The 27,959-nt window shown below is 42.6% G+C and overlaps 1 protein-coding gene across 1 annotated transcript; it reads left to right on the top strand.

The window, feature by feature from the left end:
• The first annotated feature begins 662 nt into the window (after positions 1–662).
• Positions 663–27,592, top strand: Srsf4 (serine and arginine rich splicing factor 4). Its single transcript, XM_048350694.1, has 6 exons — positions 663–1,000; positions 19,485–19,627; positions 20,513–20,625; positions 22,150–22,364; positions 25,596–25,685; positions 26,129–27,592. The coding sequence occupies exons 1-6, from the start codon at positions 894–896 to the stop codon at positions 26,946–26,948; spliced, it is 1,488 nt and encodes a 495-aa protein (XP_048206651.1). The 5' UTR covers positions 663–893; the 3' UTR covers positions 26,949–27,592.
• Positions 27,593–27,959: the final 367 nt, after the last annotated feature.

Raw genomic sequence — 27,959 nt, 5'->3', positions numbered from 1 at the left:
CTTGCCTTGCATGCACGAAGCCCTGGGCTCGGTTCCTCAGCACCACAAACACACAAAGAGCCGGAAATGGCCCTGTGGCTCAGGGGGTAGAGTGCTAGCCGGGAGCAAAAGCAGCTCAGGAACGGTGCCCGGACCGGGGTTCAAGCCCCAGGAATGGCAAATAAATAAATATTGGGGCTGTGTGTGTAGCACAGTGGCAGAACGCTAGCTCTTCACGCGAGAGTCCCTGGACTCGAAGCCCAGGACCACAAATGAGCACTTAGGGTGTGCCAGATAGTACGAAGTGCTTTACGTACCTATTCTCATATAATTCTCAGAGACAACTGAAAGGTAAGAAGTACTTTGGCAGACAAGATAAAGAAGCTTGGAGAGATCGTGCGAGTCCAGCTCAGGGTCATGGCTGCACTGCACACACGCCTGGAAAGCAGGCTCAATCCCACACGGCTTCGGGTCGGGAACAACTCCCGGTTCAAAGGACAGAAGCGGGAACGCACTCTGCGCGCGCGCAGACACTTCCGGGAGCAGGGCAAAGCCGTAAGGCGTTGCCGGCGCCAGAGCTCGCGAGAAGACGTGCAGGAGCGCGGGCGACACCGTCGATTGCCTGGGCCCCGCCCCACGCCGGCGCGCCCCCGGGAAGAGCCCGCCCCCAGACCTGGCCGGGCGGGAAGCGAACGCGCGCTTTCTCCCGTTACCCTCGCCTGCGGGTAGGGCGGGGGAAAGCCGAGGCGCGCGCTCTCGAGCTGCGTGCTCGCGTACGTCGCCAGGGTTCAGCTGCGTCCGTCCCGCCGCCCGCCCGTTGCCGCCGTCGCCGCCGCCGCCGCCGCGTTCTCGCTTCTCCGGCCGCCACCTAAGGGGGGTCGGGGCCGGGGCCAGTCACCACTGCCTTTGCCGGGATGCCGCGGGTGTACATCGGCCGCCTGAGCTACCAGGCCCGGGAGCGCGATGTGGAGCGCTTCTTTAAGGGCTACGGGAAGATCCTGGAGGTGGATCTGAAGAACGGGTGAGGAGAGCGGGAGAGGGGCCGGCTGAGGGGACGGAGCCTTGGCTTTGGCGGGGAGGCCACGGAGACCGTGGGAGGAGAGGGCGCCCCACGCGGAGTCGCAGCGGGCCTGCTCAGCTCCGCCATGGTCGCGCCTCTGGGGCGCGGGTAGGCCCGCTCCCACTGCGCCTGCGCGGGCGGGTGGAGGAATAATAGGAAAGGTGGCGGAGACCGAATGGGACCCGAACTGGGAAGTCCCGCTAGGACTGGGGCTCCCGGCGTCCGGAAGGCCTAGGTCCTGGGGCTGAAACCTGGTTTGCCTCATGCTCGAGACCGACATTTCCCGCTCAGAAGGCTACTGGAAATAAACCGACAGGATTTCCTGCTACTTCCACCTCTTCCCAGCCTGGCGGATCAGACGGTCTCCACGAGTCTTTCCCGGAGTACAGAATCTCTGAGGGAAGGGGAAGGCCCTTTTTTAGGCTTGCCATGTGCCACACTTTTTTGGGCGGGAGATTGCTGTTGGACTAGAGTAGTGAGTTTTCAAAGTATCGTCTTGCCGTGTTGAAAGCCGTCACCCGTTCCCCGGGCTAGAGTAAATTAAACTCTTAGCTTGTTATTGTGGTAGTGTCCAGGCTGAGTTTCCATGTTGCAATTTCTGTTCTCCAACTTGCTGTTGTAGAGTTTTGTTAGAGAATAGTGGCCACCTAGCTAATATGTTCATTAGTGAAGGTGGATCACATCTCGAAATGCAAACTTTGTGCCTCCCTAGAACAAGTATTATTTTCTGCCTCAGCAAAATAGGGCCAGCAGGGGCTACTGGTTTCGGGCCTGGAGAAAATACTCATCGGGGAATGTTAGGGCTTGGAAGGCATGGATAGAAAATCTTAGAAACCTAGGAAGAACATTCAGGATATTAAGCTTTGTGTGTTAATGGAATGTTTACTAAGTAGAGAGAATATTTTGCAACAGGTCTGATATGACCAGAGTTTACTCCTCCATTAGTACCTGTCACTTGAGAAGAAAGACCTTAGTGTAAGTTGCACAACGGAGAAAAGTTGGTGGCTAACATTCTCAAATTGTGCTCTGTTTTAAAAGACTTTTGAAATGGATGATTAGGAAGAATTGCCTTACTGAAGTGAGTTTAAGAAAATGTTTACTGTGAAAACTGATATCGTATAAAAGGCCTAGAAAATCACTCAGTGTTTTACGATAGGATTTCCACTTATTAAAGACTATATGAAAGTGAAGGAATTTGTTACTGTGATGCATAGCATATATTTGAGAGTTTATATTTCCTCGGTTTTTGTTGGTTTTTTGTGTTCTTGTTTTTTTTTTTTTTTTTTTTTTTTTTGTCAAGAGTCCAACTAAGTTGGTAGAATTACTTGCACGGAAAAAGCATGTGCTTTGAAATCAGGTAGGCCCGAGTCAGATCCCAGCTCCAGTATTTAAGTGTCTTTTTTTTTAGTTTCTCTAGCCCAAATTTCTCATTCACATGAAAAAGGAAGATGTAAAGAACTTTGTATGATGGAGATTTGGTTGTAATCATTAAGGAGGGATCTTAGCTTGTTAGTGTTTGATGGCAAAGTCGGTTTGGTGAGATGTTTTCTAAGGACTAGTGTAACAGTGGGTAACTGGTTAATCAACCAGATGATGCATTGAAGGAGGCAGAGCAGTTCTGCTCTTGAGTAAAGTGTCTGGAAATACTTGTATGTTTTAATTAATGATAACATGGTCCAATAAGGGATAATTGGGAGAAATAATTTAGCTTGGATTGAGCCTTGTGAAGGATCTAGAAAATTGACAGTAAACCAGAAGTAACTAGGACTTTACACTATAAATTCAAAATCATGATTAAGAATTAAGAGTCTCTATAGGGTAAGACTGAGCTACCCAGGACATGGTGAGCTGTGAGAACCCTAAATATTGAGTCTCATTTTTAGAAACTCTTCATTTTTACATTTACACTGCAAAATCATGAGATGTGTGAAATCCATCATTGTAAGTAAAAGGTAAAATGAGGGAGGGAAATATTTCAGAGATTCAAGACATATTATAGTCACCAAATGGCACACAGTGTGACCGGGGAACATTGCAAAGAAAAATGTAGTTCAAGGGGAGATTGCCTGAACTAGATGCAAGGAAGTCAGAAAGGAAGAAATAAGAATAAAAGCAAAAGATGGCACAATTCAGCTATGTACCTAAGTTTATAGTTCCAAATCTGAGAATAGTGGATCTTCTTACAGAGAAGCATCTTAGAACATACCTGGATTGTGATTATAGTAAACTCAGAGCATATTCTAGATGAATTGAAGAATTGCTGAAGAGTTTGATATTAGATGGACTGATGGTTGGTAGATTTTAGAATTAACTAGAAAAGGTGTAGAAAACGAACATGAAGAAGTAGATAAACTTTCCAAAGAAGATTTAGTGTTCCAGAAAAGATTCTATAGACTAGTTTTTTTGGGATTTGGAGAAGAGGTACATTTTTTTCAGCAGACAACTAACCTTACTTGCTTTGTTTTAGAGTACTTCTAGACAGGTGCTATATAGATAGATGATTCTCTTGGGGACCACAAACATATGGGTCTTCCAGAGCTGTATAGACACTTCAGGTCCTCTACTAGGGTCTTCTGCATTCCTACCTCTTTTAAACATACAACAGTAGAAGCCACAATGGAGGGAAGAGGGAAAGACCAAAGGGAATCCTAGAAGTGTGTCAAGGAAGCAACACTATTTGTATCTCTATAGCTTTTCAGCTTTGTGGTAGCTTTCACTGGCTTTGATTACTTGGATTTCTTTTTCATTAATAGATTATTTTCATCTTAAATTGTGTGAGTTTTTTCCCCCACTGGAGTACTCTTTTGTTACAATACTTTATGGTTTCAATCATAGATCTTTATACCTTTATTTTCCCACATTTCAATTAATAAAATTTATAGCATACAAAGATCATTTTGCCTGCTTAAGAAAGGGAGTAAACCCCCAAATTGTTAAGGGGGGAGGGGGTATGTTTTAAGTGGGCTAATGCCATGGATTGAAGGGAAAAACCAAGCACTGGTGGCTCACACCTGTAATCCTTGCTACTCATGTCTGAGGAGGCTGAGAACTGAGGATCATGGTTCCAAACCCTGGTAGTAAAGTCCATGAGGCTCTCATCTCCAAAAAACCAAATGTAGTGCTGTGGCTCAAAGTGGTAGAGTGCTAGCCTTCAGCAAAAGAACTCAGGGACAGTGCCCAGGCCCCAAATTCAAGCTCTGTGACCAACAAAAAAGTTTTTTTAAAAAAATTTTTAAGACTAAAGGGAAATGGTGTAAAATTTCAAAGCCTAAATTTCATACTACAGTGAAATTGTGGATAGCTAGATTCTCAAGTGACACTCTGGTTTAATTGGGTTTTTAATCTAAGTATTATGAAGAATTCTTTCAAAAAGTACATACCTTGATCCAGACACTGATGGCTCCATAGGCCTAGCTAGTAATCCTAGCTATTCAGGAGGCTGAGATCTGATGATTGCTGTGTGACGTCAGCCTGGGCAGGAAAGTCCTCAAGACCTAACTTCAAATGCCAGAAGTGGAGTTGTGACTCAAGTGGTAGAACACTAACCTTGAGGAGCAAGCTCCAGTACTGACCTCAAAAAGAAAAAAGGTATGCACCTTGGCATATATATATATAATTTTATTGTTTGAATGAATCAGGTCATTGTTTTGTGTGTCCCTGATTGTTGCCAGGTATTGGTGGCCCTTATATGCTGAGAAGAATCTCTACCAATCCCATAACTTACACGGGAATTTGATAGGCACTTGTTCACAGTTGTTGTTTTCTTTTTTTTTTTTTTTTCTGCCGGTCCATGGGCTTGAACTCAGGGCCTAGGTATTATACTTGAGCTTTTTTTTATTCAGGGCTAGCACTCTACCACTTGAGCTACAGCTCAACTTTCCAGCTTTTTGGTGATTGATTGGAGATATGAATCTCAGACGTGGCTTCAAACTGTAATCCTTAGATCTCAGCCTCCTGAGTACATAGGATTACAGACATGAACCACTGGTGCCCAACAAGAGCTTGTTCTTTTTATTTTTCCTGTAAAGGAAGTTGAATTGATGTCCCATGTTACGGTATCTAGTTGGTTTCTGGTTATGGGCCACCATCAAATGGCAGATAAATGTTTTATCATTTTTATGACAATGTTATAAAAGCAAACACTACAATTAGAAAATCTGTCAACCACCTTTATATTCAAATGTCATTCTACTAGCCTTAAAAATAATGTCCCATTCAAACCTGCATGTACCAAGCACTGGAGTCCATGTTAAGAAGAATAAAGTATTTGGCTTTGCATAATTTTACGATTATCTAGAAGCAAATTAAACCAGTTTTCTTTTTTTTATACCAAGTTTGAACAACTGTTTATACATAGTTAAGATTTAAAACACTTCATTTTTATTCTAATGTCAAAACAGCATATATTCACAATTGGAATAACTGTATTACAACTTTTTTAACATAGAGGACAAAAGCCTTTCAAAGATGACATTATCTCCACTTTGATCAGTTGGTTTGACTTTTCTTCACACATAAACTTGGGCATGTACATAACCCTTGCCCGTTTTTTTTCTTTAAACAGATTTGGGGTAACCTGCTTGATTTGCCTAAAGCTTTATTTATTTATTTATTTATTTATTTATTTATTTATTTATTTGTCAGAAAGATATCTTCCAGGGCTGGGAATATGACCTAGTGGTAGAATGCTTGCCCTGAGTTCGATTCCTCAGCACCACGTATATAGGAAAAGCCAGAAGTGGTACTGTGGCTCAAGTGGTAGAGTGCTAGCCTTGAGCAAAAAGAAGCCAAGGACAGTGCTCAGGCCTGAGTCCCAAGCCCCAGCACTGGCAGAAAGAAAGATGTCTTCCATCTCCCAAGATTTCTATCTTTTGTCTTTTTTTTTTTTTCTTGTGGTGCTGAGGATCAAACCCAAGGCCTCATGCAAGTGCTCTATTGACCTATATCTGCAGCATCTATAATCTGCTTTTTAATGGATATGTAAGAGTTCTCATATAAATGCTATTTAAGGTACATTTTTAAAACCCTGTTGAAAGACATTTAGATTATTTTTGAGTTTTCATTATCTTATGCCTATAGAACAGTGATGAATTTTTTATGTAAATCTTTGTGCACTCTGTGCACTTTTCCTTTGGGCAGATTCCTGAAAGTGGCCTTTCAGAATAGAAGCACATTATATACATTCTCAATGTGTTTTTCTAGCTCTTGGTTTCCATTATTTCCTAGCAATTTTTTTTCACTTGCCATATTTAGAAATTCTATTTTTCAGAATTTTCAACTAGGATTATAAGTTTTGAGATTATTTTTGGTTTGGTTTTGTTTATTTAAAAGAATATGTGAGCCAATACTGATGGATCACACATGTAGTGTTAACTACTCAGGAGGCTGAGATCTTAGAATCTAGATTTGAAACCAGTTCAGCAAGAAAGTGTGTGAGACTCTCATCTCCAGTTAGCCAACAAAAAGCCAGTAGTGGAGGTATGGCTCAAGTGGTACAGCATCAGCCTTGAGTTAGGAAGACAAGCAAAAGCACAAAGTCCTGAGTTCAAGCCCTGGTATAGGCACAAAGAAAAAGGAAGGGAGACAGAAGTGGAAGAGGGAAAGAATACAAACACAGAGAACAAAATATAGACTGGTTGATAGGGTTTGGCTTTATCTAGGTAATCTGAACAGAAAAATTGTACTTGGAGCTACTCGGAAAAAAGGTGCTGCATGCATCTGAGAATACTATTGGCATTGGTAATTATAAATGTGTGGCTGGGAGTGTGGCTTAGCGGCAGAGTGCTTGCCTAGCATGCAGGAAGCCCTAGGTTCAATTCCTCAGCACCACATAAACAGAAAAGGCCAGAAGTGGTGCTGTGGCTCAACTGGCAGAATGCTAATCTTGAGCAAAGAAAAAAAAAAAGCCAGGGACAGCACTCAGGTCCTGAGTCCAAGCCCCAGGACTGGCAAAAAAAAAAAAAAGTGTAAGCTACCACTGAAATCCTAAAATGCAGAAACTATATTAATAACATGCATTTGTATACTTCATTTTTCAACTGGCTATATCAAATCACTTTACAGACAAGTGGCCCCAGTTTGTGCATATGGGGAAACAGGCTTGAGTGATTAAGTAATGGGCTCAAGGTTACAAAATGCATTGTTGACAGCTATGGAAACTGTAGAATATTTTTATTCATATCCCACCAATAGCATTGACATTGGCAGTCAGAACTTCACTTATGCTATGATTGTGATGGTTTTGATCCCTTCCAGATGGATGAGTTCTACCCTTTCAGCACCTGTGTGAGAGAGTAGTTTGGGCCACTTAGCCTGTTCAGCAGATAGTGCCTCCCAAGGCTTCCTTCCATCAAGCTGACAAGTTACTGCTAGAAGTGACACAACATGGTCCCTTCTTTATTGTTGGCCTTGGAATGCATTGTGACTGCTGGAGTGATTCTCTTCCACCTTTGTAAGGTGGTGGTGGCCTTGGGGTTAACTGGGGTTAGAATGTGCCCCAGCACACATTCTCTGAATTCCTAGGGTTTCTTGTCCTAGAGCATCCTAAGGTACATGGTCAGATTGTGCTCCAAATTTGCATGTCCATATTTTGAGGAAAGGCGCTGCAGGACATCCATGTTAGAGGTCTGAACTACAGGTGATATTTGAAGAAACACTTAAGACGGTTGCTATCATTCTTCCAGTCCCCAACCATGTCTTTAGGTGTCTATATGCCACATAGGACCTTCATGATCAGAGGACTTCCAAGTCTTAGAAAGGAAGAAGAACAAAGGTTGGAGCTTCGAAATCAACCTGCAGGAATAAATGGCGATTAGAAAAGGTCATTAAAATGGTGAACTGGCCAATTTCAGGGAAAATTCATCGCCAATAAGTAACATGGGGAGTGGTGTCTTTAGCCAAACTTAAAGAAGAAAACACTGCTGCTCAGAAGCAGTTTAAGAGGATGTGTGAACAGCCAGGATGGTCCCAGAGGCATAATCTTTATGTGACTTTAACACCTGGCAACCTGCTCTTGTTTTAGATGTGAGTGTGAACTGCCTTTGTAGCTTTGGTGTGGAATTGGGTTATGCTGTTTGCTGAGTATTAGTCTTGATATCGGTTAGTAGGAGTATCAGTACCACTTCCAGTTTTCTGGTGGTTAACTGAAGATAAGAGTCTTAACACACTTTCCTGCCCAGGCTGTATTTGAATCACATTCCTCAGATCTCAGCCTCCTGGGTCACTAGGATTATAGTGGCTCATGCATACATGAGCCACTGGCACCTGGCAACTATAGTTCTTTTTTATCCCAAAATTGTATTCTGAATCAGTGTGGCTTTCATATCTTAAGTTCTTTAAGGTTGTTCTTGGTTTGTACTTCAGTCTTCATGAGATTTAGTGTGGTATCAGCTGTGGTACACTTTTAACTCCTTTTCAGGGTGAGACTTTTTCATTTCACTTACCCTTTGTGTTAGTAAGAGTCAGAAAATTGAAATGTACATGAGAGATTATGTGTCCTTTCCCCTTTAAAGAATGTAGCCATGTTGAGTTTAAAACATAGTAACTGTATTTTGTTATGGCAGTTCCAATTATGCTTCTTGGATCCACAAACTATTTACAAGTATATTGCTTTCAAGGTGATTCCATTTTATATGATACAAATATGGTGGCAAACTAGTAAAAGTGAAATTGTTTAGCAGACAGTCTTTTTGGGATCCTGGAGGAGTAGATCTGGGGACCAAACTCAGAGTCCTCTTAGTTAATTTTTGAAATGTTTTGGATGATTTAAGCAAGTTGTACAAAGGCTTTTAGAGCAGTTACAGGGTAGTACTAAGTGTAAATCTGATAATAGATTGTCCTCTACCTACCTTTTTTTGGGGGGGGGACTTAGTTTTTAGGATAATTGTTTCTGGGGGGTTTTTCCACCAGTATTTGAATATTCCTTTCGAGATGAGCTATATAGTACAATGTGGACTCAATACCATGGGCTTGATTTTGGTTATTTCTTCCTCGTTTGGATTTTTTTTTCAACAAATGTTTTACTCCATGTATTGGTCGATTTTCATTGACCTAAGCAGATCAGTTAAGAGGAGAAAAGATTTATACTGGCTCATAGTAGATAAAGGTTTCGGTCCATGGCTTGCTTACTCCATTGCTGTGGACCTATGGATAGGAAAAGGGGGCCAGGGACAAGATCCACGCCTCCAGGGACCTACTTCCTCCAACTCAGCAACACCTCTGAAAGTTTCCACTACTACTACATAATGCTGTCAAATTATGGCTCTGTCAGTAAATGGATCCAGGAGTGGATCAGGACCCTCATGAACCAATCACATCTCAATGACCCCTGCCAGCTGGGGACCAAGTCTTCAACATATGGCCTTTGAAGGGCACGTCATGCCTAAAGTATAAGTTGGTTTGAGAAAGAAGGGTTTTGGGTGTAATTTTCCAGCCAACATGTTGTGTATGTTTATGTTCTTATTAATATAGGATACATGGTTTTTTCCCCAGAATTTCATTGCTCTTTATTATACACCAACTAGTGTATATTTTAGGCTTTTTTTTTTTTTTTTTTGGCCAGTCCTGGTGCTTGAACTCAGGGCCTGAGGCCTGAGCACTGTCCCTGGCTTCTTTTTGCTCAAGGCTAGCACTCTTCAACTTGAGCGACAGCACCACTTCTGGCCTTTTCTGTATATGTGGTGCTGAAGAATCAAACCCAGGGTTTCATGTATAGGAGGCAAGCACTCTTATCACTAGGCCATATTCCCAGCCCCTTAGGTCTCTTTTTAACAAAGAAAATGCTAATAAAATAACTACTTGCTATACCATTTTAAAAATCACAGTTCCACATTTCTTTACATATAAAGTGGAATGTTGCAGCAGTTATGTCCACTTGGAATACAAGTTTCTTAATGGTGTTACCTTTGCATGGACTATTGTTAAAATTTTGATAGTTCATTTATAGGTTTAGTTCCACTAGTAGATTAGTAGAGAATAAATGTAAACATCCTGATGAAACTAATTTTCTGTGCCCCTAGAGTTCATGTTTCTCAAACTAGTGTTACAGACTACTTCGAGTTGGTGTATAGAACATAGCAACATGACAATGGAGTGTAGGACTTAGTGTGTGAGTTTGAAGAATCCTAGTATTACTAAGTTAACCAGCTGCTCCAAGTCTTAGTTCTTCATGTATTGAGGTATCAGGAAATCGCAGAGTTGTGAAAGTTGTATGATGTAATATGTAAGTCTCTTAGCGTAATGCTTGATATGTAGTAAGACATTAAAAAATAGGGGTAGTTATTACAAAGGAACTTGAAGAAGGAAAGTGGCATGGAGTAATCATGTTCATGGTTTGGAATTTTTCAAAGTTAAATTAGGCCAGGTGCCATTGGCCCACACCTGTAATCTAGCTACTCAGAATGCTGAAATCTGAACACTGAGGTTCAAAGCCAGCCAAGGCAGAAAAGTCCATGAGATTGGAGATGTTTCTCAAGTAGAAGAGTGTCAGCTGTGAGTGAAAAAGCCAAGCAGGAGCACAGGGTCCTGAGTTTAAGCCCCAGTACTGGCACCAAAAAAAAAAAGTTAAATGAGATCTTAGATGTGTATCATCCAATTGCTGCTATGATCACCTAGTTGAAATTCTGTAAAATGTTCCAATACTTCTGGCACATTTTTTTTCTCCCACTATTCATGTTTACATTTTGGTCCCAGTCACCATTAGTTACAGAAGTAAATTTATCTTTCAATACATTATATTGTTAGTGTCCGTTTATATCTAGGAATGAACATCATGTCAGCTAGGCCCATCTAATTTTGTGCTGGTCTGATTTTTGCCAATCCTTAGAACCACAGACAGGCTTCAGGGGTTTATGTGGGACCTCTAGAATGGGGATTGCATAGAATAATCTTATTTTTCCTCTATTCTTCTAGTCTGTTATGTTCTGAACCCACACATGTTTTCGGAAGGACCAGATGGCTGACACTGGCTAATGGGAACCAAAAGACAAGAGTGAAAGTAACCTGGTTGTCACATACCCCCAGCTTAGAGGTGCTTCACCTGCCCCAAGATCAATTTCTTTTTTCTCTGGAGACTTCACCCTGCTGTGTCAAAAACTGTACTACAACCTGTCTTATCTGAGGTTAGATTATCATTAAATCAAGCAGCAGTGTTTATTAAGTGAAAAAAATATATATTCAGGACTGTGCATGAGGAGAACCTTTAAATGGCATTGGGACTTACGGTTTAGAGCTAGAATCAAATCCAGCTCCACCACTGGTGAACTTCTTGACTGAACAAATTGCTTAGCCTTTAAGAGCCTCAGTCATTGTGAGTGGAAATAATAATACATCACACTTGTTATGAGAAGTGAGTGAAATACTCTGGATAAATCATTTACTATGTGCCAGGCACTTTTTAAATACCCAGCAGACCTCATAATTAAATGGGAAGATAGAAGAAAAATGAGCCAGGCACTACTGGCTCACACCTGTAATCCTAGCTACTTGGGAGGCTGAGATCTGAGGATCACAGTTTGAAGCCAGCAAAGGCAGGAAAGTCAGTAAGACTCTTACCACTAATTAATTACCAGAAAAACAGAAATGGAGCTGTGGCTCAAAGTAGTAGAGCACTAGCCTTGAGTGCAAAACTCAGGGACATCACCCAGGCACTGAGTTCATGCCCCACAACTTCGGGGGGAGGGATAGCTAGGCTTGAAGGGCCACAAAATTGTTGCCATGTAAAACAAAATGGACTAAAAATTATTAGAGTTAGGCCAAGTTTCTGAGGCTTCCTGTCAGATAATTCTCAAGCCTAAGGAAGGAGAAAAATTGAAATGATTCAACTTGTATAGAGAAGAGTAATTTAAGAATTATAGACCTTAAGTTTTAAAAGAATGATTTAGCAGCTGGCTTTCCCTGCCACAGTGTAGAGACCAGTTGACTAAAAATAGCTTTAGTCTAGAATGATGTAAATTGTCAAACAGATAGACCCAGCAAAAAGCAGTTTAGAACTTGGCAATAGATCCAGTGGGTAACTAGTGAGGAGTAATCAGATGTGTTTTCAAGATCATTGGGAGTAAATTAGATCGTCAGAGGATCTAAAAGAGAAATCATGAGGTAGGTTTTCTTCTTTGAAGGTGGGGAAAGATCAAGTGCAGACTGAGCTGTGGCCAACCGTTTGCAGACCAGGAATCCACACTAGCTCTAATCAGAGAGCTCATGGTGTGCGGGAACTGCCAGTTTGCCGACGTGAAAGAGCCCCAGGCTGGGTAATGGTGAGCCCTGAAGTCGCACCCCAGCTCTGCCACTCAGTGAGCACGGGTAAGTCATCCACCTTCTCCGGGTGGCCTTGAGGGCCCTCCCACCTCTGAGACTACAGCGAGGGAGGGCAGAAAGCCCAGAGCAATCTCCTTCCTGTCTCAGCATAGGAAAGGATCTCAGGAGCCTCCTCGTGTGTTAGCAGCTTCCATCTATGGTTGCAAGCACCATTCCGTTACTGGGCAAGTCAGATTGCAACCTTGATCACTGAACCCAAGCAGTCAACGTGACACTGGTTAATACTACTGTGAGGGCCTGACCACTAGTGCCCTGGATGTCATAGCCTTGTGAAATTGGGGCAGACACGCTGTTATCATTCACAAGCATATCTCTGAGTTGGCCTCACCTGCAAAGTAGATGCAGAACTGTCTTTGTCCTGCACGCTTCCGAGCACTTTATGCATACAGCAACACTTGCTGTTTGTTTTTATTACTGTCCTGCCAATGTGTCCTTTTTCACCTTGTATGACCAAATTGGCTGAAACATAGGACTGACACTTGAGTGCTTTGAAAGAAAGCTGTTTTGATTCTTGTTCACTGAATGCCATTTCTTTCAGGGCAGATTTAAGGGCTCTGCCCTTAAAATACAGTGCTACTGGCTCTAGATTGAGGGTCCAAGCCACCCCGTGGGTTAACTTCAACAGATGAAAATTTTTCCTTGGCTACAGCAACATCCCTAATCCTGACCAGCCATGGAGAGGTTCGGTTCTTACAAGAAAAATGAGTGAATGTGGGAATGGCTCACCACATTGGGAAAACAAAACTCACATCCTGCTGATGGTTGACTGAGGACTGTCATGTCCATATACAAAGAAAAGCATGTGGCACAGTTGTAGGACAAAGGTGAGCAGAGATCCACCGTGGAAAGGGGCACATTTTTCTTATAGAGAACATCCAAGGCATGCCCCTCGGTAAGCAGTTGATGGGTGACCGCAGCCACACGCATGGAGGCTTGCTTTCCCTGCTCCTCATATCTACTCCCTATACACACACACCCCCTCAGTCGCACCATACCCAGTCAGCCACCAATCAACCCATTTCCAGAGTACGCCGTTCCCCTCACTGCTCAGGTGGCCCTGTCCTCTTCTTTGATCAGTGAGGATGTTTAAAAGAATGGCTTTTGGTGCCTTAAAGCCATTCTGATGAGGGTGGAGTAAACCCTGCACCCTCTTCTGGAGAACATAAGAGAGTGCAGGCCTAGTGGTTGGGACCATTTGTGTTGGGTATCAGAGAACCTGTTTGGCAGCAATATGAGCTTGACTGATAATTCTTGGATGAAGAAGTGTGACAACATTTCTTAAAGTATTAGAGTACTTTGATTTGAAAACATGTCATTCCATTTGTACCTTGCCAGAGTTCTGACTGATAAGATAGCCTGAACAGTGTATCAAGTGCGGCATCATGAGGAAGACTAAAATAGAGCATTGCATGGAGTATAAGAGCTGACTAAAGCCAGGCTTAGTGGCACACATCTGTAATCCTAGTTCCCAAAAGTCAGAGGCAGGAGAATCAAGAATTAGAGGCCAACCTGGGCTATATTGTGAGACCCTGTTTCAAAAAATTAAACTCTGGTGCCATGTACCATAAACTCTAAACTCTCAGTGCTGAGACTGGGAGGGTATCAGTAGAAAGATCCTCAAGTAAGCTAGACGTGGTAGCGTGTGTCTGTTATTCTAGCTATTACAGGAAGCCTGACATCGATGGATCATGGCACAGGCCCCTGGGCAGACGGACCATATTTTAAAAATAACCAGCTCAAGCCTGGTACTGGTACCTCACAACTATAATCCTAACTTTCAGGAGGCTAAGATCTGAGAATTGCAGTTCAAAGCCATCCTCAGCAAGAAAGATTGTGAGACTCTTTTATCTCTACTTAACCAGCAAAAATTTTGCCAGAAGTGTAGTTGTGGCTCAAGTAAAGCAAAAGCACAGAGCCTGAGTTCAAGTTCCAATACCAGCATACACAAAAGACCAGCTCAAAAGGGGGCTGGAGGTGGCCCGGCAGTAGAGCTATCTAGCAAACACAAGGCACCCTGAGTTAAACCCCAGTAACACCCCCAAAAAAGAAGGAGCAAGGATAACCCACAGAATTCAACATGGTTTTCACTTTGTAATGTCCAGGTACCTGTCTTGACTTGGTCAGAATCATGATGCTTTCTTTCTTTTTTTAATGAGGAAAGTGGCAGCAACTTACTTTTCCCCTCTCTCTTAAATTTGTCCTGAGAGCAGGACAGCAGGACCAGATAAAACACTTTGGGGAGAGGCAATAACAATAACCGGGTGGGGGGTTGTTGTTGCTGTTGAAACAAAAGTGTGTCCTGCTTTCTGTCATATGGAGAAAGCTGGGAAGACTGTCATCTGAGAATAAGCTTGAGGCATGCTTGGGGGGCTTTTGTTTTGAAGTTTGGTTTGGTTTGGTTTGATCAATCCAACTGTATAGGGGCTTTACAAATTTTTCTTAGATTCATTCTTTAATTCCTTCATTCTCTTCTAATACTAGTATTATTTTTTTAAAAGGCATTGTTTTTAATAGAGTAGAGAAAGGAAAGGTGTCTTAACGTTAGAGATGTTTAGCTCTCGGGTTGTATTTTGGGAGTCTAGCTCACAGGTCCCTCCAGAGATCTGTATTCATGCATCTAATCATGTATATACATCCATGTATGCATTTTGTCCCACTGCTCCCGTGCTTTGACAAAAGTTTCAAAAGAGACTAGTTCTTGAGAAAAAAGGCTAGTTGCATCTTAGTTTGCTATAAAGCATTAAAGGGGTGTTTAAGTTGATTTTTCTACAGGACTCTGGTATTAGTTACCAGAAAGAGCTTTAATTCCTGAAGGAACTAAAATTCAATTCGAGGACTATTAAAATGCTTAAATCAAATACTGAGGCCATAGTACATGATAAAAATAAGTTCATCCCAGTACCTTTTTGCCCGGCCAGCCAAATTTTGGAGTTTATCCATCCTTAATGTGTGCTAGTGGTTCATTCTTATAATCTTAGCCACCCAGTCAGAAGGCTGAGATCCAAGAATCACAGTTTGAAACCAGCCAGGGCAGAAAAGTCCATATGACTCTGATCTCTAACCACCAAAATGCTAGATACTAAACTGCACTCAGACTGCCAGCCCTGAGTGAAAAAACTAAGGGTCGGCACCCAGGCCTTAAATTCAAGCCCAATACCCACCCCACCCCACCCCCACACAAATCTCTTCTTAAGCCAAAGTAGTATAAATTGTATTGTTTATCTGCCATGCTTTGGGTGTTAGAAGAAACCTTTGAGATATGTGTTATAGCTCTTTCATTTGCAAGTAAACTACCCAAAGAAGTAAAATGATTCTTAACATTAAATACACTGTTCTTAACATTAGTTTCTCACAGAACCAGGATGAGAGCCCAGGCTGTGCTTGTGGCTCTTGTCTTAAGGGTTATGAATTCTGATTTCAGACAGACTTTGAATGCCAGCTCTGCTGGGTTTCTTATGCAAGTTCTTTATATCTCAGTTTCTCATCTATGAGATGGGGACAATAGTTCCTGGCTCTTGTGTACTACAAATATTAAATAAGGTAATAACATTGTCTGAAATAAGAAGTTACTTAGTAATACTAGCTGATATTTGTTATTATCAATCTGGTCTTCCTGCCTTACTTGGATGACCTGTTCGTTAGAATTATTCAAGGAAAGCAGACCTAAGTAAATAGTAATTTGTTAGAAGCAACAACACACTTACCTGCTGTTAGCTTTATTCTGAAAATAAGAGTCTCTTCTCAGGTATAGTTTCTTGTACTAGAGTTGCTATTTCCTTCCTCTATACCTATTCGGCATGCCAGTGACAGAGAGAAGTGATAATCATCAGATACCTGATTTGATCCTTGAATTGGACTTTGACATTAAAATTCTGTAGGTTTTACAGCTTTTCACAGAGGAGTACCCAAATTTTTTTCTATGAAATAAGTTTGGCCTTTAAGTCAGCTATTTCAATAAAGCAACTTGGATTATCCCTACCTTAGCTACTGTGTCCCATTTGTTGGAACTTCTCAGAAACAAGTATTAGAGAAAGGTAGTAGGGACCATTTTCCTCTGGCATCACCTTTGTCCCTACAATTCAGGAAAGTGTTAGCCACAAGTTATGCCCTACTTTAGCCTCAGCTTATAGAGATTGATATGTCTGTGTATTAGTACTTTTCCTGAAAATCAGGGTGAATTCTGCCTTTCAGCCTGGAACAGAAAGATCTGAGTCTGGCAGAAGCATCTGCAAAAACTAGCTTTCCCCGCAGTTGCCCCTCAGAGCTTAGTGGTCTTGCATTCTGGCATCCCTGCTTCTTACAACCTTCAACTGTGCTGTTCTGACCCCATACTACATGAGTTCTGGGTTCCGTTAGGGAGAAAGGCCATTTCATCGTGTCCATTCCATGTTCAGTGTTTCACTCAACTTGGTGTCACATGGTGCTGAGCGCAGTGATACTATGGACAGAACTACCCAACTGTAGTCTTGCCACTTACATTTTTTTCTTCTTTTTCTTTTTGGTATTTATGATCTACCTAAATAGATCACATAGCAGACCAAAAATAAGCCAAAGTAAAGTAGTTAGATTTTGCTTCTTAAATTTTAGGGTTTTTTTTGTTTGTTTGGGGGGGTTGTTTTGTTTGTTTGTTTTGTCGGTCATGGGGCTTGAACTCTGGGCCTGAGCACTGTCCCTGAGCTCTTCAGGTCAAGCCTAGCACTCTCCTACTTGAGCCACAGCACCACTTCCAGTTTTCTGATGGCTAATTGGAGATAAGACTTTCACGAACTTTCCTGCGTAGGCTCGCTGTGAACCGTGATCCTCAGATCTCAGCCTCCTGAGTAGCTAGGATTACAGGCGTGAGCCACCAGCTCCTGGCTAATTTTTTTTTTTTTTTTTTTGCCAGTCTTGGGGCTTGAACTCAGGGCCTAAGCACTGTTCTTGGCTTCTTTTTTGCTCAAGGCAAGCACATGAGCCACAGTGCCACTTCTGGCTCTTTCTGTTTATGTGGTGCTGAGGAATCGAACCCGGGACTTCATGCATGCTAGGCGAGCATTCTACCACTAAGCCACATTCCTCCCCCTTAATTTTTTTTTTTTTATCTCTGGAAATAACAGAGCAAGAGTGGTTTGGAGACATTTTACTTACCTTTTCCAGATACCTTGTCCATGTTCAAAATCATTCTCAAAGTTTTCCACAGTTCTGGCCTATGGAATCATGAAACTGTTTTAAAGATACTTCACAGCTCATAAATTGGGCCAAGGGACTTCTGAACTGTTTCTGCAAAGGACTTCTATTAGATAATCAAGTGTGTGTAGAGTTTGAGATTCAGTGACTAAAAAGTCTACAGGCCACTCAGTCATTTTAGCACAAAGAACCCTCTAGGACTATAACCTTGTCACCTTGAGAGACTCTTATAGGAAAAGAACTCTAGTAAAGGAGACAGTGATCTGAGTTCTGTCAACATGTACTGAGTATAAATATTGCATGCTCAAGAAACTTCACTAGTCAAGCATGGTGGTGCACATCTGTAATCTGAGCACTCAGGTAGCTTACTGACATGAGATTGCAGTCTGCAGTTAATCCTTGTTTCAAAAGGGAAAAAAAAGACTAAAGTCATGTTGTCAGTAGCAGGCAGAATGAACCACTGGCAAGTACTGTATCTAGTGTCAATATGTTTACATGAAGAGGAACACTTCTTACCTCTGCACACTTGTCAGAGTAAAGAAATTGCTTGTACCTTCCTTTTACGATTAGGTAGGATCAGTAAATGATTTTGATTACAGACACTAGTTGGTCAACTGTAATCCTTCTTACTCAGGAGGCTAAGATCTAGAGGACTGTGATCCAAAGTCAGCCCAGGCCAAAAAAAGTGTGACACTCCATTTCTAAAATGACCAGCAAAAAGCTAGGCTGAAGGTATGGCTCAAGTGGCATAGAGCTGACCTGAGCAAGAAAGCCAATCAAGCTGGAGACCTGAGTTTAAAACCCCAGTACTACCAGAAGTAATAATCATATATAATCACAATGATAGGCTTTTTAAAATAGCTGTTAGACCAAACCAAGTATTTGTTGGTAACATAATTTACAAGGTGATTATTTAACCTGTAACTCTCCCACCCCCGCCAGGGTATATAACAGGGTTGAAGTCAGGAAAAAAAAAAAAAAATATTTCTCATGCAGGGAATGGGAGTTAAGAGACTCCAGTATCTTGTAAACTTTGTGCTTTGCTTATACTCTCTTTAGTAGGAGTTAGTAGGATTTGAGGGGGTTTTCCCCATATGTGGTAAACCATCACCTCTGCTAGAAAATTCCTGGCAATGCTTTGTAAAGAAGTTTGTATAGTTGTATGTAGGTTCAGCCTATTCAAAACTTCAAGGAATTGAGTTTGAAATTCCATAGCTCCAGATTTAGTTTTGGTTTTTGGTTTTTGTCTGTCATGGGGCTTGAACTCAGAGCCTGGGTGCTGTCTCAGCTCTTTTTGCTCAAGGCTTGCCACTTTGAGCCACAGCTCCACTTCTGGTTTTCTGGTCACTAGTTGGGAGATGAGTCTCACAGTCTTTCCTGCCCAGGCTGGCTTCAAACCACAATGCTCAGATCTCAGCCTCCTGAGTATCTAGGATTATAGACGTGAGCCACCAGAGAGTAATTTGAGTAGAAAAACAGGAGCTTTTTTTCTCTTACAGAAGAGCTTTAACAGACTGATTTTTACCTTTGGTGTTACTCCAAGTATGATTTTAGTAGTACAATCGTGACTGAATGTAGGACTGATTATTGTCTTAAGATAACCACTTTCAGAGCTAAAAAATAGCTTTTATATAATATGTTGAAAGAGCAACTGCAAATACTTGGTCTTGTGGGGCTTTCTAATAGTGTATCTTAAACCACGCATCTGCAGAAGTGGTTTCAGATGCTTCCAACCACTTAGGGATCAAAATTTAGATAGCCTGCACCCTGCTAGAAAGCAAGGGTCTTCTCACAGAAGTCTTATAACGCCTCTTGGCATGAAGTAAAGCAGTTCCAGAAAGCTGGCCCTTAGTTTGCATACCCTAGCTAATCTGTGCTAAGCATGAACCTCATTGATTTCTCTTAAATGTTAGAGAACCTAAATCTCGAAAGGGTGCCAATTGGGATTTTGTTTGCTCTCTTATAGGTATGGTTTTGTGGAGTTTGATGATCTGCGTGATGCAGATGATGCTGTTTATGAACTCAATGGCAAAGACCTTTGTGGTGAAAGAGTAATTGTTGAGCATGCCCGTGGCCCAAGGCGAGATGGCAGTTACGGTTCTGGACGCAGTAAGCATTTAAAGGGCAATATTTGTGTCAATGATGTGCCTTTGTTATTACATGCTAATTTTCAAAGTAATTAATGTTATATTTAAATATGCTAATGTTTATAAACCATTGCTTTGATAAATTTTGTATCTTTTAAATGTAGAATTGCAAATAAACGTCTTTGATAATGTTTAATTTTTACTAAATGACAAATTACTTGTTTTAATACTTTATAAATATGTTTAATGATGTGTTTGTGTTGTTTTTTTTCTCTGTAATGCAATTGTTTAACATAGATTTAACAAAGACCTCAATGTTTTAATTAAAAGAATCCTTTGAGGCTAAGATGACTGCCTGTTCCATTTGCTGACCTTGGGTTACCTTTCCATGCGTGGCTCTTTGAACCTTTGTGGCCCTTGGCTGACCAAAAACAGGAAGCCATGTGACGACCGCAACCTTTTCCCATTAGACCTGGGTGGTGAGGATCCCAGGGGTTAGACACAGATGAGATTAAACTGAAATAGGTGCCTGACACTCTTTTTTCATTTAAAATATTGACAAAAACTTTAATCACTGTGAGTAACGTAACAACAGTAACTCAGTAATTTGTTTACTTCTAAATTGTTAAATTACTGATACTTTTATGCATGTTAACTTTAAATGTAACTATTAATGAGTACATATATATAATTACAACTTTATAAATTAAATTCATGTTTGTAAATTAAATTTTCATGTTTAACTCATAGATTTTTTTAAATCTAGTTTAGAATCAAGGGTGGGACTAGAGTTAAAAATAAATTTGGGGTGGGGGGAGTAAGTAATATATATTAAGGGGAATATGTGCTGTGTCCTCTTTTCCTTTGCCTCCACTAAAGTAATTGTATGTATTTGAACCTTCTAAAGGTGGATATGGTTATAGAAGAAGTGGCCGAGATAAATATGGCCCTCCTACCCGCACAGAGTATAGACTTATTGTGGAGAATTTGTCAAGTCGGTGCAGCTGGCAAGACCTAAAGGTTTGAGCCTCATTAACTTTCTGGGGTAAGGTTGGGCAGGAGTAAGATTGGGAAACAGGTAAATTCACGCAGGCTCAGGAATTGGCAGAATGTAATGGTACTGTATGTTGAAAGCCTCACTAGAGCAGCGGAGAAATCGTCCAGGGAAAGACAGCTGGTACAGAGACATCAGCCTCTACCCTGGCAGGACTGCCCATCTTGAAGTTTCATTACATGAAGCTTTCCTCTGTAGACAGTGTTATAAAAAGATGCTGGGGTGGTTTTTTCACCAGTCAAGAAAGGTAGGGGTACCACTATGTTACAGCTTCTAGAGTAGGCCCTCATAGATAATATTGATTGTCTAGCCCATATTCTTTTGTAGGATTTGTTATTCAGGAAATATTTATCCTGAAAGAATTTTAGTGTTAAAGTTAACGTCCACAGTTGGGGTTGTAGTTCATTGTTAGAGCCTAGCATTCGTGAGGGTCTAGTTTCAGTCCCGTGGGTGTGTAGATGGGTGGGTGGGTGGATTGATGGATGTGGCGTTTACTTTGACCATCTGGTACCCTGCAGCTCATTTTCTGAGTACAGTGTTGGTTAACCATGATGAAGAGGAATACTTACTGACTAGTATCCTAAACTGGATAGCTTAGGCAAACCTGTCTCACATCTCACCTTGTCCACCAATAAATAAGTTGTCCTTAGTCAATTCAGGAAAGAGTAGAGATCCTTCATATTCGTGTCATCGTAAAAACAGTTTTTTAAAAATTTGTTCCCAATAACTTGCAGGTAAAAAGATAAGTTCCAGAAAAGGTTAAATTATGCAGCTTGTCTTGGCAAAAGGACTGGGCTTCTGACACCCACTGTGGAGTTTTTCTAGTCTTGTGTCAGCCGCCAACATTCTAGCAGCCCTTTATAGATTGTCTGCTGATGAGACTATAAAATATAGCCGGGTGTTGGTGCCTCACACTATAATCTTACTCAGGAAACAGATTCAGCCCCAGCAGGAAAGTCTGTGAGACTTTTATCCCCAATAAACTACTCAGAAAAAGCCAGAAGTGGAGCTGTAGCACAAGTGTTAGAGCACTAACCTCGAGTAAAAGATAGCCCGGGCCCTGATTTTAGGCTCGGGACCAGCACAAAAGAAAAAAAAAAAAGATAACCGTTCTAAAGACAATTTGGAGGCTAATTTCATAATCTCTTTATGAATTTGCTTACATTTTGTCAATATCTACATGTCTTCTAATATGGGCATAGAGTGTGACATGTAAAAAGACTCACCTTGCTAGAATGATGGTGCACATCTGCAGTCCCTGCCATGAGGAAGATCTTGAGGTCAGGACTGGCCTCAGTCTAATATTTATCGATTTGTTTATAGTCTTTGCCACTTACCTTATGCCCAGTGCTATAAAGAACCTGAATAGGTGGTTGGTGGGAGGAAAACGGACATCTCTTAAAGGAAAAGAAAATTTCACCCCCATAATTGCCTTAGATATTTTAACAAAATGTATCCTAATATATTTAAGGATTTTTTTTCTCCCTTAGGATTATATGCGTCAGGCAGGAGAAGTAACATATGCAGATGCTCACAAGGAACGCAAAAATGAAGGGGTGATTGAGTTTGTATCTTACTCTGATATGAAAAGAGCTTTGGAAAAGTTGGATGGAACTGAAGTTAATGGCAGAAAAATCAGATTAGTTGAAGACAAGCCAGGCTCTAGACGGCGCCGGTCTTACTCCAGGAGTCGGAGTCATTCAAGGTACTGTGGGTGTCTGTGTGTTGTTGCTATCTGCTTGTTACTGAGCACAGATCCTCACTCATGTTCCCCTATCAGGTTCTCAATAGGACAATTCCATCTGGTTCAATAACTCAGAACTTTGGACTAAACCTTTGTTTGTAAAACTCCTGGTCTCTATGTCACAAATATCGATAGAAGTAAAGTCCTTTCTTTCTCTGAGACAAATCAGTGACCTTTCACGTTTTCTAGGGACTCTGATCATAAGCTGGCATGAGCACACATGGCCACTGACAGGTGGTGAGGACCCATGGAGAGTATTGGTGATGCTACCAGATATTTGGTAGCTGCTCTGCCAGTACACCCAAAGAAAGCACCAGGGAAGACAGATCTGACCCCTCCTTCACTGGAGAAAGGCAGGCCATAAGCAAATGCTTTCCACTATCACAAGTTCCTTGAAGGAAATACACTCCACGCACCTAAACTGAAGACAATGACATGTCATAGACACTGATCCCAGAAAGCTAAGCTGGAGACTGTGATTAAAGAAAGTAGGTGCCTTTCTAACAGAGACTGAAGGCTGGAGATAGGAATGAGTAGGAGGCTCTTATGGATTAATGTTGAAGAAGCAAGGTCATTGATTGTAAAGACTTTCCATTTTAGATTCTGCTGACCGCATCATTATCCTAACATTTAACTCGTTCTTTTATCCTATCCCCCATATGTTCTGAAGACATTAGAAAAGGGGCATACTTTAGAAAGGCTGCTTCATTGATAGTACGTAACACATGCTCCTGTTTTCATAACTAGGTGATATATGCATGCATATTAATTGTAACTTTTTCTTCTTTTGCCATGGAACTTGAACTCAGACTCCTTTGATCTATCAATGAACCACTGAAGTCATGCCTTCAGCCAGCATTTTACTGGTTCAAGTCTCTCAGGGTCCTCCTAAATAGTTTGTATTGTAGGCATGAGCCACAGGCACCCTGCCTAGTATATATATTCTGTCAGTGCTTGGACGGTGTTGACTGGGGTCTTTGGAAGCCCTTCAAATCGGCTCCTGTCTTCAGTCTTGTCTGTATTTGGGTTTGGTGTGTGTGTGTGAGACTGTACTTTACTACTTCCCCATACTTGTTCTTGTGGTCACTTTGAAACATAGAAGTTGAAATACCAGTTCATGAATACCTGTATGCCCCACCTTCAGGCTTTAATAGTACTTTTCCTTTCTTTTCTCTGTGTCTGTCTGCTATTTGAAAGAGAGTTATAAATTACAATGTTTGGGGGCTGGGAATATGGCCTAGTGGCAAGAGTGCTTGCCTCATATACATGAAGCCCTGGGTTCAACGCCCCATCACCACATATACAGAAAACAGCCAGAAGTGGCGCTGTGGCTGAAGTGGCAGAGTGCTAGATAGCCTTGAGCAAAAAGAAGCCAGGAACAGTGCTTGGGCCCTGAGTTATTCATTCTCTCGCTCTCACTCTGTCTATCCCTCCCTCTTTCTTCCTCTCTCCCTCTCCTTTCCCTCTTCCTCTTCTGTCTCCCTCGCCTCACTTCTCCTCTCTCCTCACTCTCTCCTCTTCCTTACTTCTCTTGCTCTCTCTCCCTTTCTCCCTCTCCTCCCTCTCTCCCCTCAAAGCTGGTGTCACTTGAGCCACAGTACCACTTCTGGCTTTTTTATAGTTAACTGGAAATGAGTGTCTCAGACTTTCTTGCCCAGGCTGGCTTTGAACTGTGATTCTCAGATCTCAGCCTCCTGAGTAGCTAGGACTACTGGCTTGAGCTCTATATGCTCTCCTCTTGAACCACTTGAGCATGTGTGTCCAAGAATGATAAGGCTGTATGCTGGTGGCCCATGTCCTTGATCCTAACTGCTCAGGAGGCTGAGATCTGAGGGTCATAGTTAGAAGCCAGCACAGGTAGAAAAATCCTCAACACTCTCCAGTTAAACAGCAAAATGCTGGACTGGAGGTATGGCTCAAGTGGTAGAGCAAGAAAACCGAGTGTGAGGCCCTAAGTTCAAATCCTAATAGTGGTACAAATTTTTAAAAAGAATGATAAGTTCTCACCTGAGAACAAGATCCTATCAATCACCTACTGTTCCAGCTGAACTAATATTTCCCTGATTTGATTGACTCTGTGTAATCTGGTCATATTTACAAAGTCTCTTTAATCTGGAGCAGTCCCACCACCTTTCTTCCCCATGGCATTTATTTTCTTAGCTTTTTTAATACTTCCCCACATTCTGGATTGATTCTTTTTGTTTGTTTCTTCTTGGTATTGCTGAAGTGTGAGATCTTACTCCCTTAACTTTCTGTAAGCTGGAACTTAGCTCTGGTTAAGATTCAAATTAGACTTTCTGTAAAGAGTCCTTCATAGGTAACAGCGCCAAGAAGCTGTGAGCATTTCCATCTCTTCACAGTGAAATCTTATTCACCCATTATGTATACTTCCTACTCTCCACTTGAAATAAGTCATTCCTGAGTAGGAAGTGGCCAAAACAGTCTGTAGTTTTAGCTTGTCGAGGGTTTTTGAAAGGTTGGAGAATCTGGCTTTTTAACCCAATAAGAAGGAAAACTAGAGATGTGACTCAAGTGGAAGAGTGCCAGCCTTGAGCGAAAATGCCAAGCGCGAGAGCATGAAGCCCCAGTACCAGAGGGAGGGAGGGAAAACTTTAAGAGAGGAAAGGAGAGGTAAAGGGCAGGAGTGTTTGCAGAAAGTGAATTGGAAGGCTCTCTTAAGGTGCCAGGAAAGGGAAGTGGGTAGACTAGAAAACAGAGGCAGGACCACCAATGTATAGAGGGATGGAGTGCAGGGCAGCTGTGGTTTCTTGTATGAGAAACTGAGTAAATCACAGTGGCATAGGTAGATGACAATTAGGAACCCAGTGAAAAAAGGTGTCCAGTCTAGGGGGCAAGTCAGAGCTTGGGATTTGAGTTGAAAAGTTTCTGGGGAGCCATCTATGTGTGTAGAAGACCTTCTGGGGGCCTGGACCCCGCAGTGGGCCTAGTTTTGATTGGAGGAATGGTTGGCTCTCGTCAGCTAGCCCCTCACCTGGTACCCGTGGTTCACACCTGTTTTTCCAGCTAGTCAGGAGTCAGATCTAAGGTTTGCAGTTTAGGCAGGAAAGTCCGTGAGACTCCTACCTCTAGTTAACCATCAAAAACCCAGAAGTGCAGCTGTAGCTAGTAGAACACTGCCTAGGACCCACACACACAAAAATATTATTTAAGTAAAATATTTTTCTCCACCAGGTCCCGCTCTCGAAGTAGACATTCCCGGAAGAGCAGAAGCCGAAGTGGCAGCAGCAAAAGCAGTCATTCTAAGAGCCGGTCCCGATCCAGGTGGGTCTGTCCTGCAACAGGAGGTCACCAGGAGCACTTGTACCTCAGTTCTCTTCTACTTTAGCCCAGTGACCCCACCCTCTTAGTCCCAGCCTTTCGAGCTTCACACTTCCACTCCCATCTTCTTCCTCCACCCCCACCCCCTTCCTGGGGCTCAAACTCTAGGCTGAGGATCTGTTCCTAATCTTCTTTTCCCAAGGCTAGCACTTGAGCCACTTCCAGCTTTTTCTGAGTAGTTTATTAGAGATAAGAATCTCAAGGACTTTCCTGGCTGGGCTGGCTTAGAACTGCAATCCTCAGATCTCAGCATCATGAGTAGTTAGGATTACAGGCATGAGCCACTGGTGTCCAGCCCCCTCTAGTCTTTTATCTTCTGATTAGCATGAAGTCAAGACCCCTGTGACTCACAAAGCACCCCCCACCCCCACCCCGTGTCTCCTCAGGTCGGGCTCCCACTCCCGGAGCAAGAGCCGCAGCCGCAGCCAGAGCCGTAGTCGCAAGAAGGAAAAAAGCAGGAGCGTCAGCAAAGACAAGAGTCGTAGCCGCAGCCGCAGTGTGAACAAGAGGCGCAGCAAAAGTAAAGACCACGCTGAAGACAAGATCCAGAACAACGACAGCACTGGCAAACCCAAGAGCCGCAGTCCCAGCCGGCACAAAAGTAAGAGTAAAAGCAGGAGCCGGAGTCAGGAGAGGAGAGGAGAGGAAGGGAAGCATATGAGCAGGAGCGGAAGCAAGGAGAAAAGCCGCAGTCAGGAAAAGAGCCTTCTCAAGAGCCGCAGCCGCAGTCGGAGCAAAGGCGGCAGCCGCAGCCGCTCCCGCAGCAAGAGCAAGGACAAGAGGAAGGGCAGGAAGAGGAGCCGGGAGGAGAGCCGCAGCCGCTCCCGCTCCCGCAGCAAGAGTGAGCGGAGCAGGAAGCGCAGCAGCAAGCGAGACAGCAAAGGGAGCAGCAGCAAGAAGAAGAAGAAGGAAGACACTGACCGCTCACAGTCCAGGTCGCCTTCCCGCTCTGTGTCTAAAGAGCGAGAACACAGCAAGTCCGAATCTGGTCAGAGGGAAGGCCGTGGGGAGAGTGAGAATGCTGGGCCTAAGCCTGAGGCCCGGTCCCGGTCAAGGTCTAATTCCAAATCAAAACCAAACCTCCCGTCAGAATCGCGCTCCAGATCAAAGTCAGCATCAAAAACCCGGTCTCGATCCAAGTCCCAATCCAGGTCTGCTTCGAGATCAGCATCCAGGTCTAGGTCTAGGTCCCACTCGAGATCCTAACTGGCTACAACCAGCTGGAACTACCCGAGGAGTCTTTTGTACATGTTTGGTAGCTGTAGCACAGGTGATTGAAGTAGAACCAACGTCACTGCTGTACATTTTTAACCCCCCCCAATGGTGTGTCTATAATTGTTAAATCTAAGTGCTTCCTCTCAGTAAAGCCTCCTGGCACCAGGCCTTCCTGCTTGACTGAAAAAAATCTATGAACAACCCCCTTTACTCATGGCCCACAGTAGAGTATCCAGAATGCCTTGGCTCCCAAGCCTGGACTGGCCTCCGGGCGCTTGGAACCTGGGTGGCTTTCAGGCTGGTCTGGCAATGGCATAGGTAGGTATGGTGAGTTCAACCATTTTGCCCTTGGATTGACGCCCTGTGATGTATGCCATTAGTGAAAGTGCTAAGTCTTCAGTTTCCTACCACTTTGGTTTCATACTTTTGGACTTAACGAAGTTGTGAATAGCACAGTTGAGGAAAATTGACACCTGCAGTAACCATAGGAAATAAACTGTAGAGTTCCATATTCTGGTATTGTGATTATATTGTTTTATATTGAAAAGAAAAGAAAAGAATTTTTTTTAATTTTATTTTTCCCCGTCTTGCAAAGTATAGTGGCCCCTGTTTCCATTAAATTTGAATAAAGACTATTTTTGCTTGACAAAATTTTATGTGCTTGGTCTGAGTTGCATTTCTTGATGTGCCTTAAGTCCTCAGCATGGAAAGCTCGCCTTGTCATGCAGCTTGGTTCCCTGGAACCAAAGAAATCCAAAAGGACTTTTGCCCAGCATAGTAAAGGCAAGTTTGCCAGAACTGATGACCCTGGGGTTTGAGACCATTTGGGAACTCCCTGCCAGAGTTCTTCTGTGCTGCTTAGTGGAGTTGCTGTGGATCTGCCCCTTCTCAATCCTCTCATCACCTGAGAGTCGGAGGAGAGGGCTGCACCCGTCCCCCTCATTCTTGACTTGGAATGAGCAGGAAGAAAGCTGAGGAGCCTCATCACACCTGAAGTGTGGC

This window comes from Perognathus longimembris, chromosome 7 (assembly GCF_023159225.1).
Source record: "Perognathus longimembris pacificus isolate PPM17 chromosome 7, ASM2315922v1, whole genome shotgun sequence".
Taxonomy (NCBI): Eukaryota; Metazoa; Chordata; class Mammalia; order Rodentia; family Heteromyidae; genus Perognathus; species Perognathus longimembris.
The sequence above is the reverse complement of the archived record's forward strand: the minus strand, read 5'-3'. Positions and strand labels throughout refer to the sequence as shown.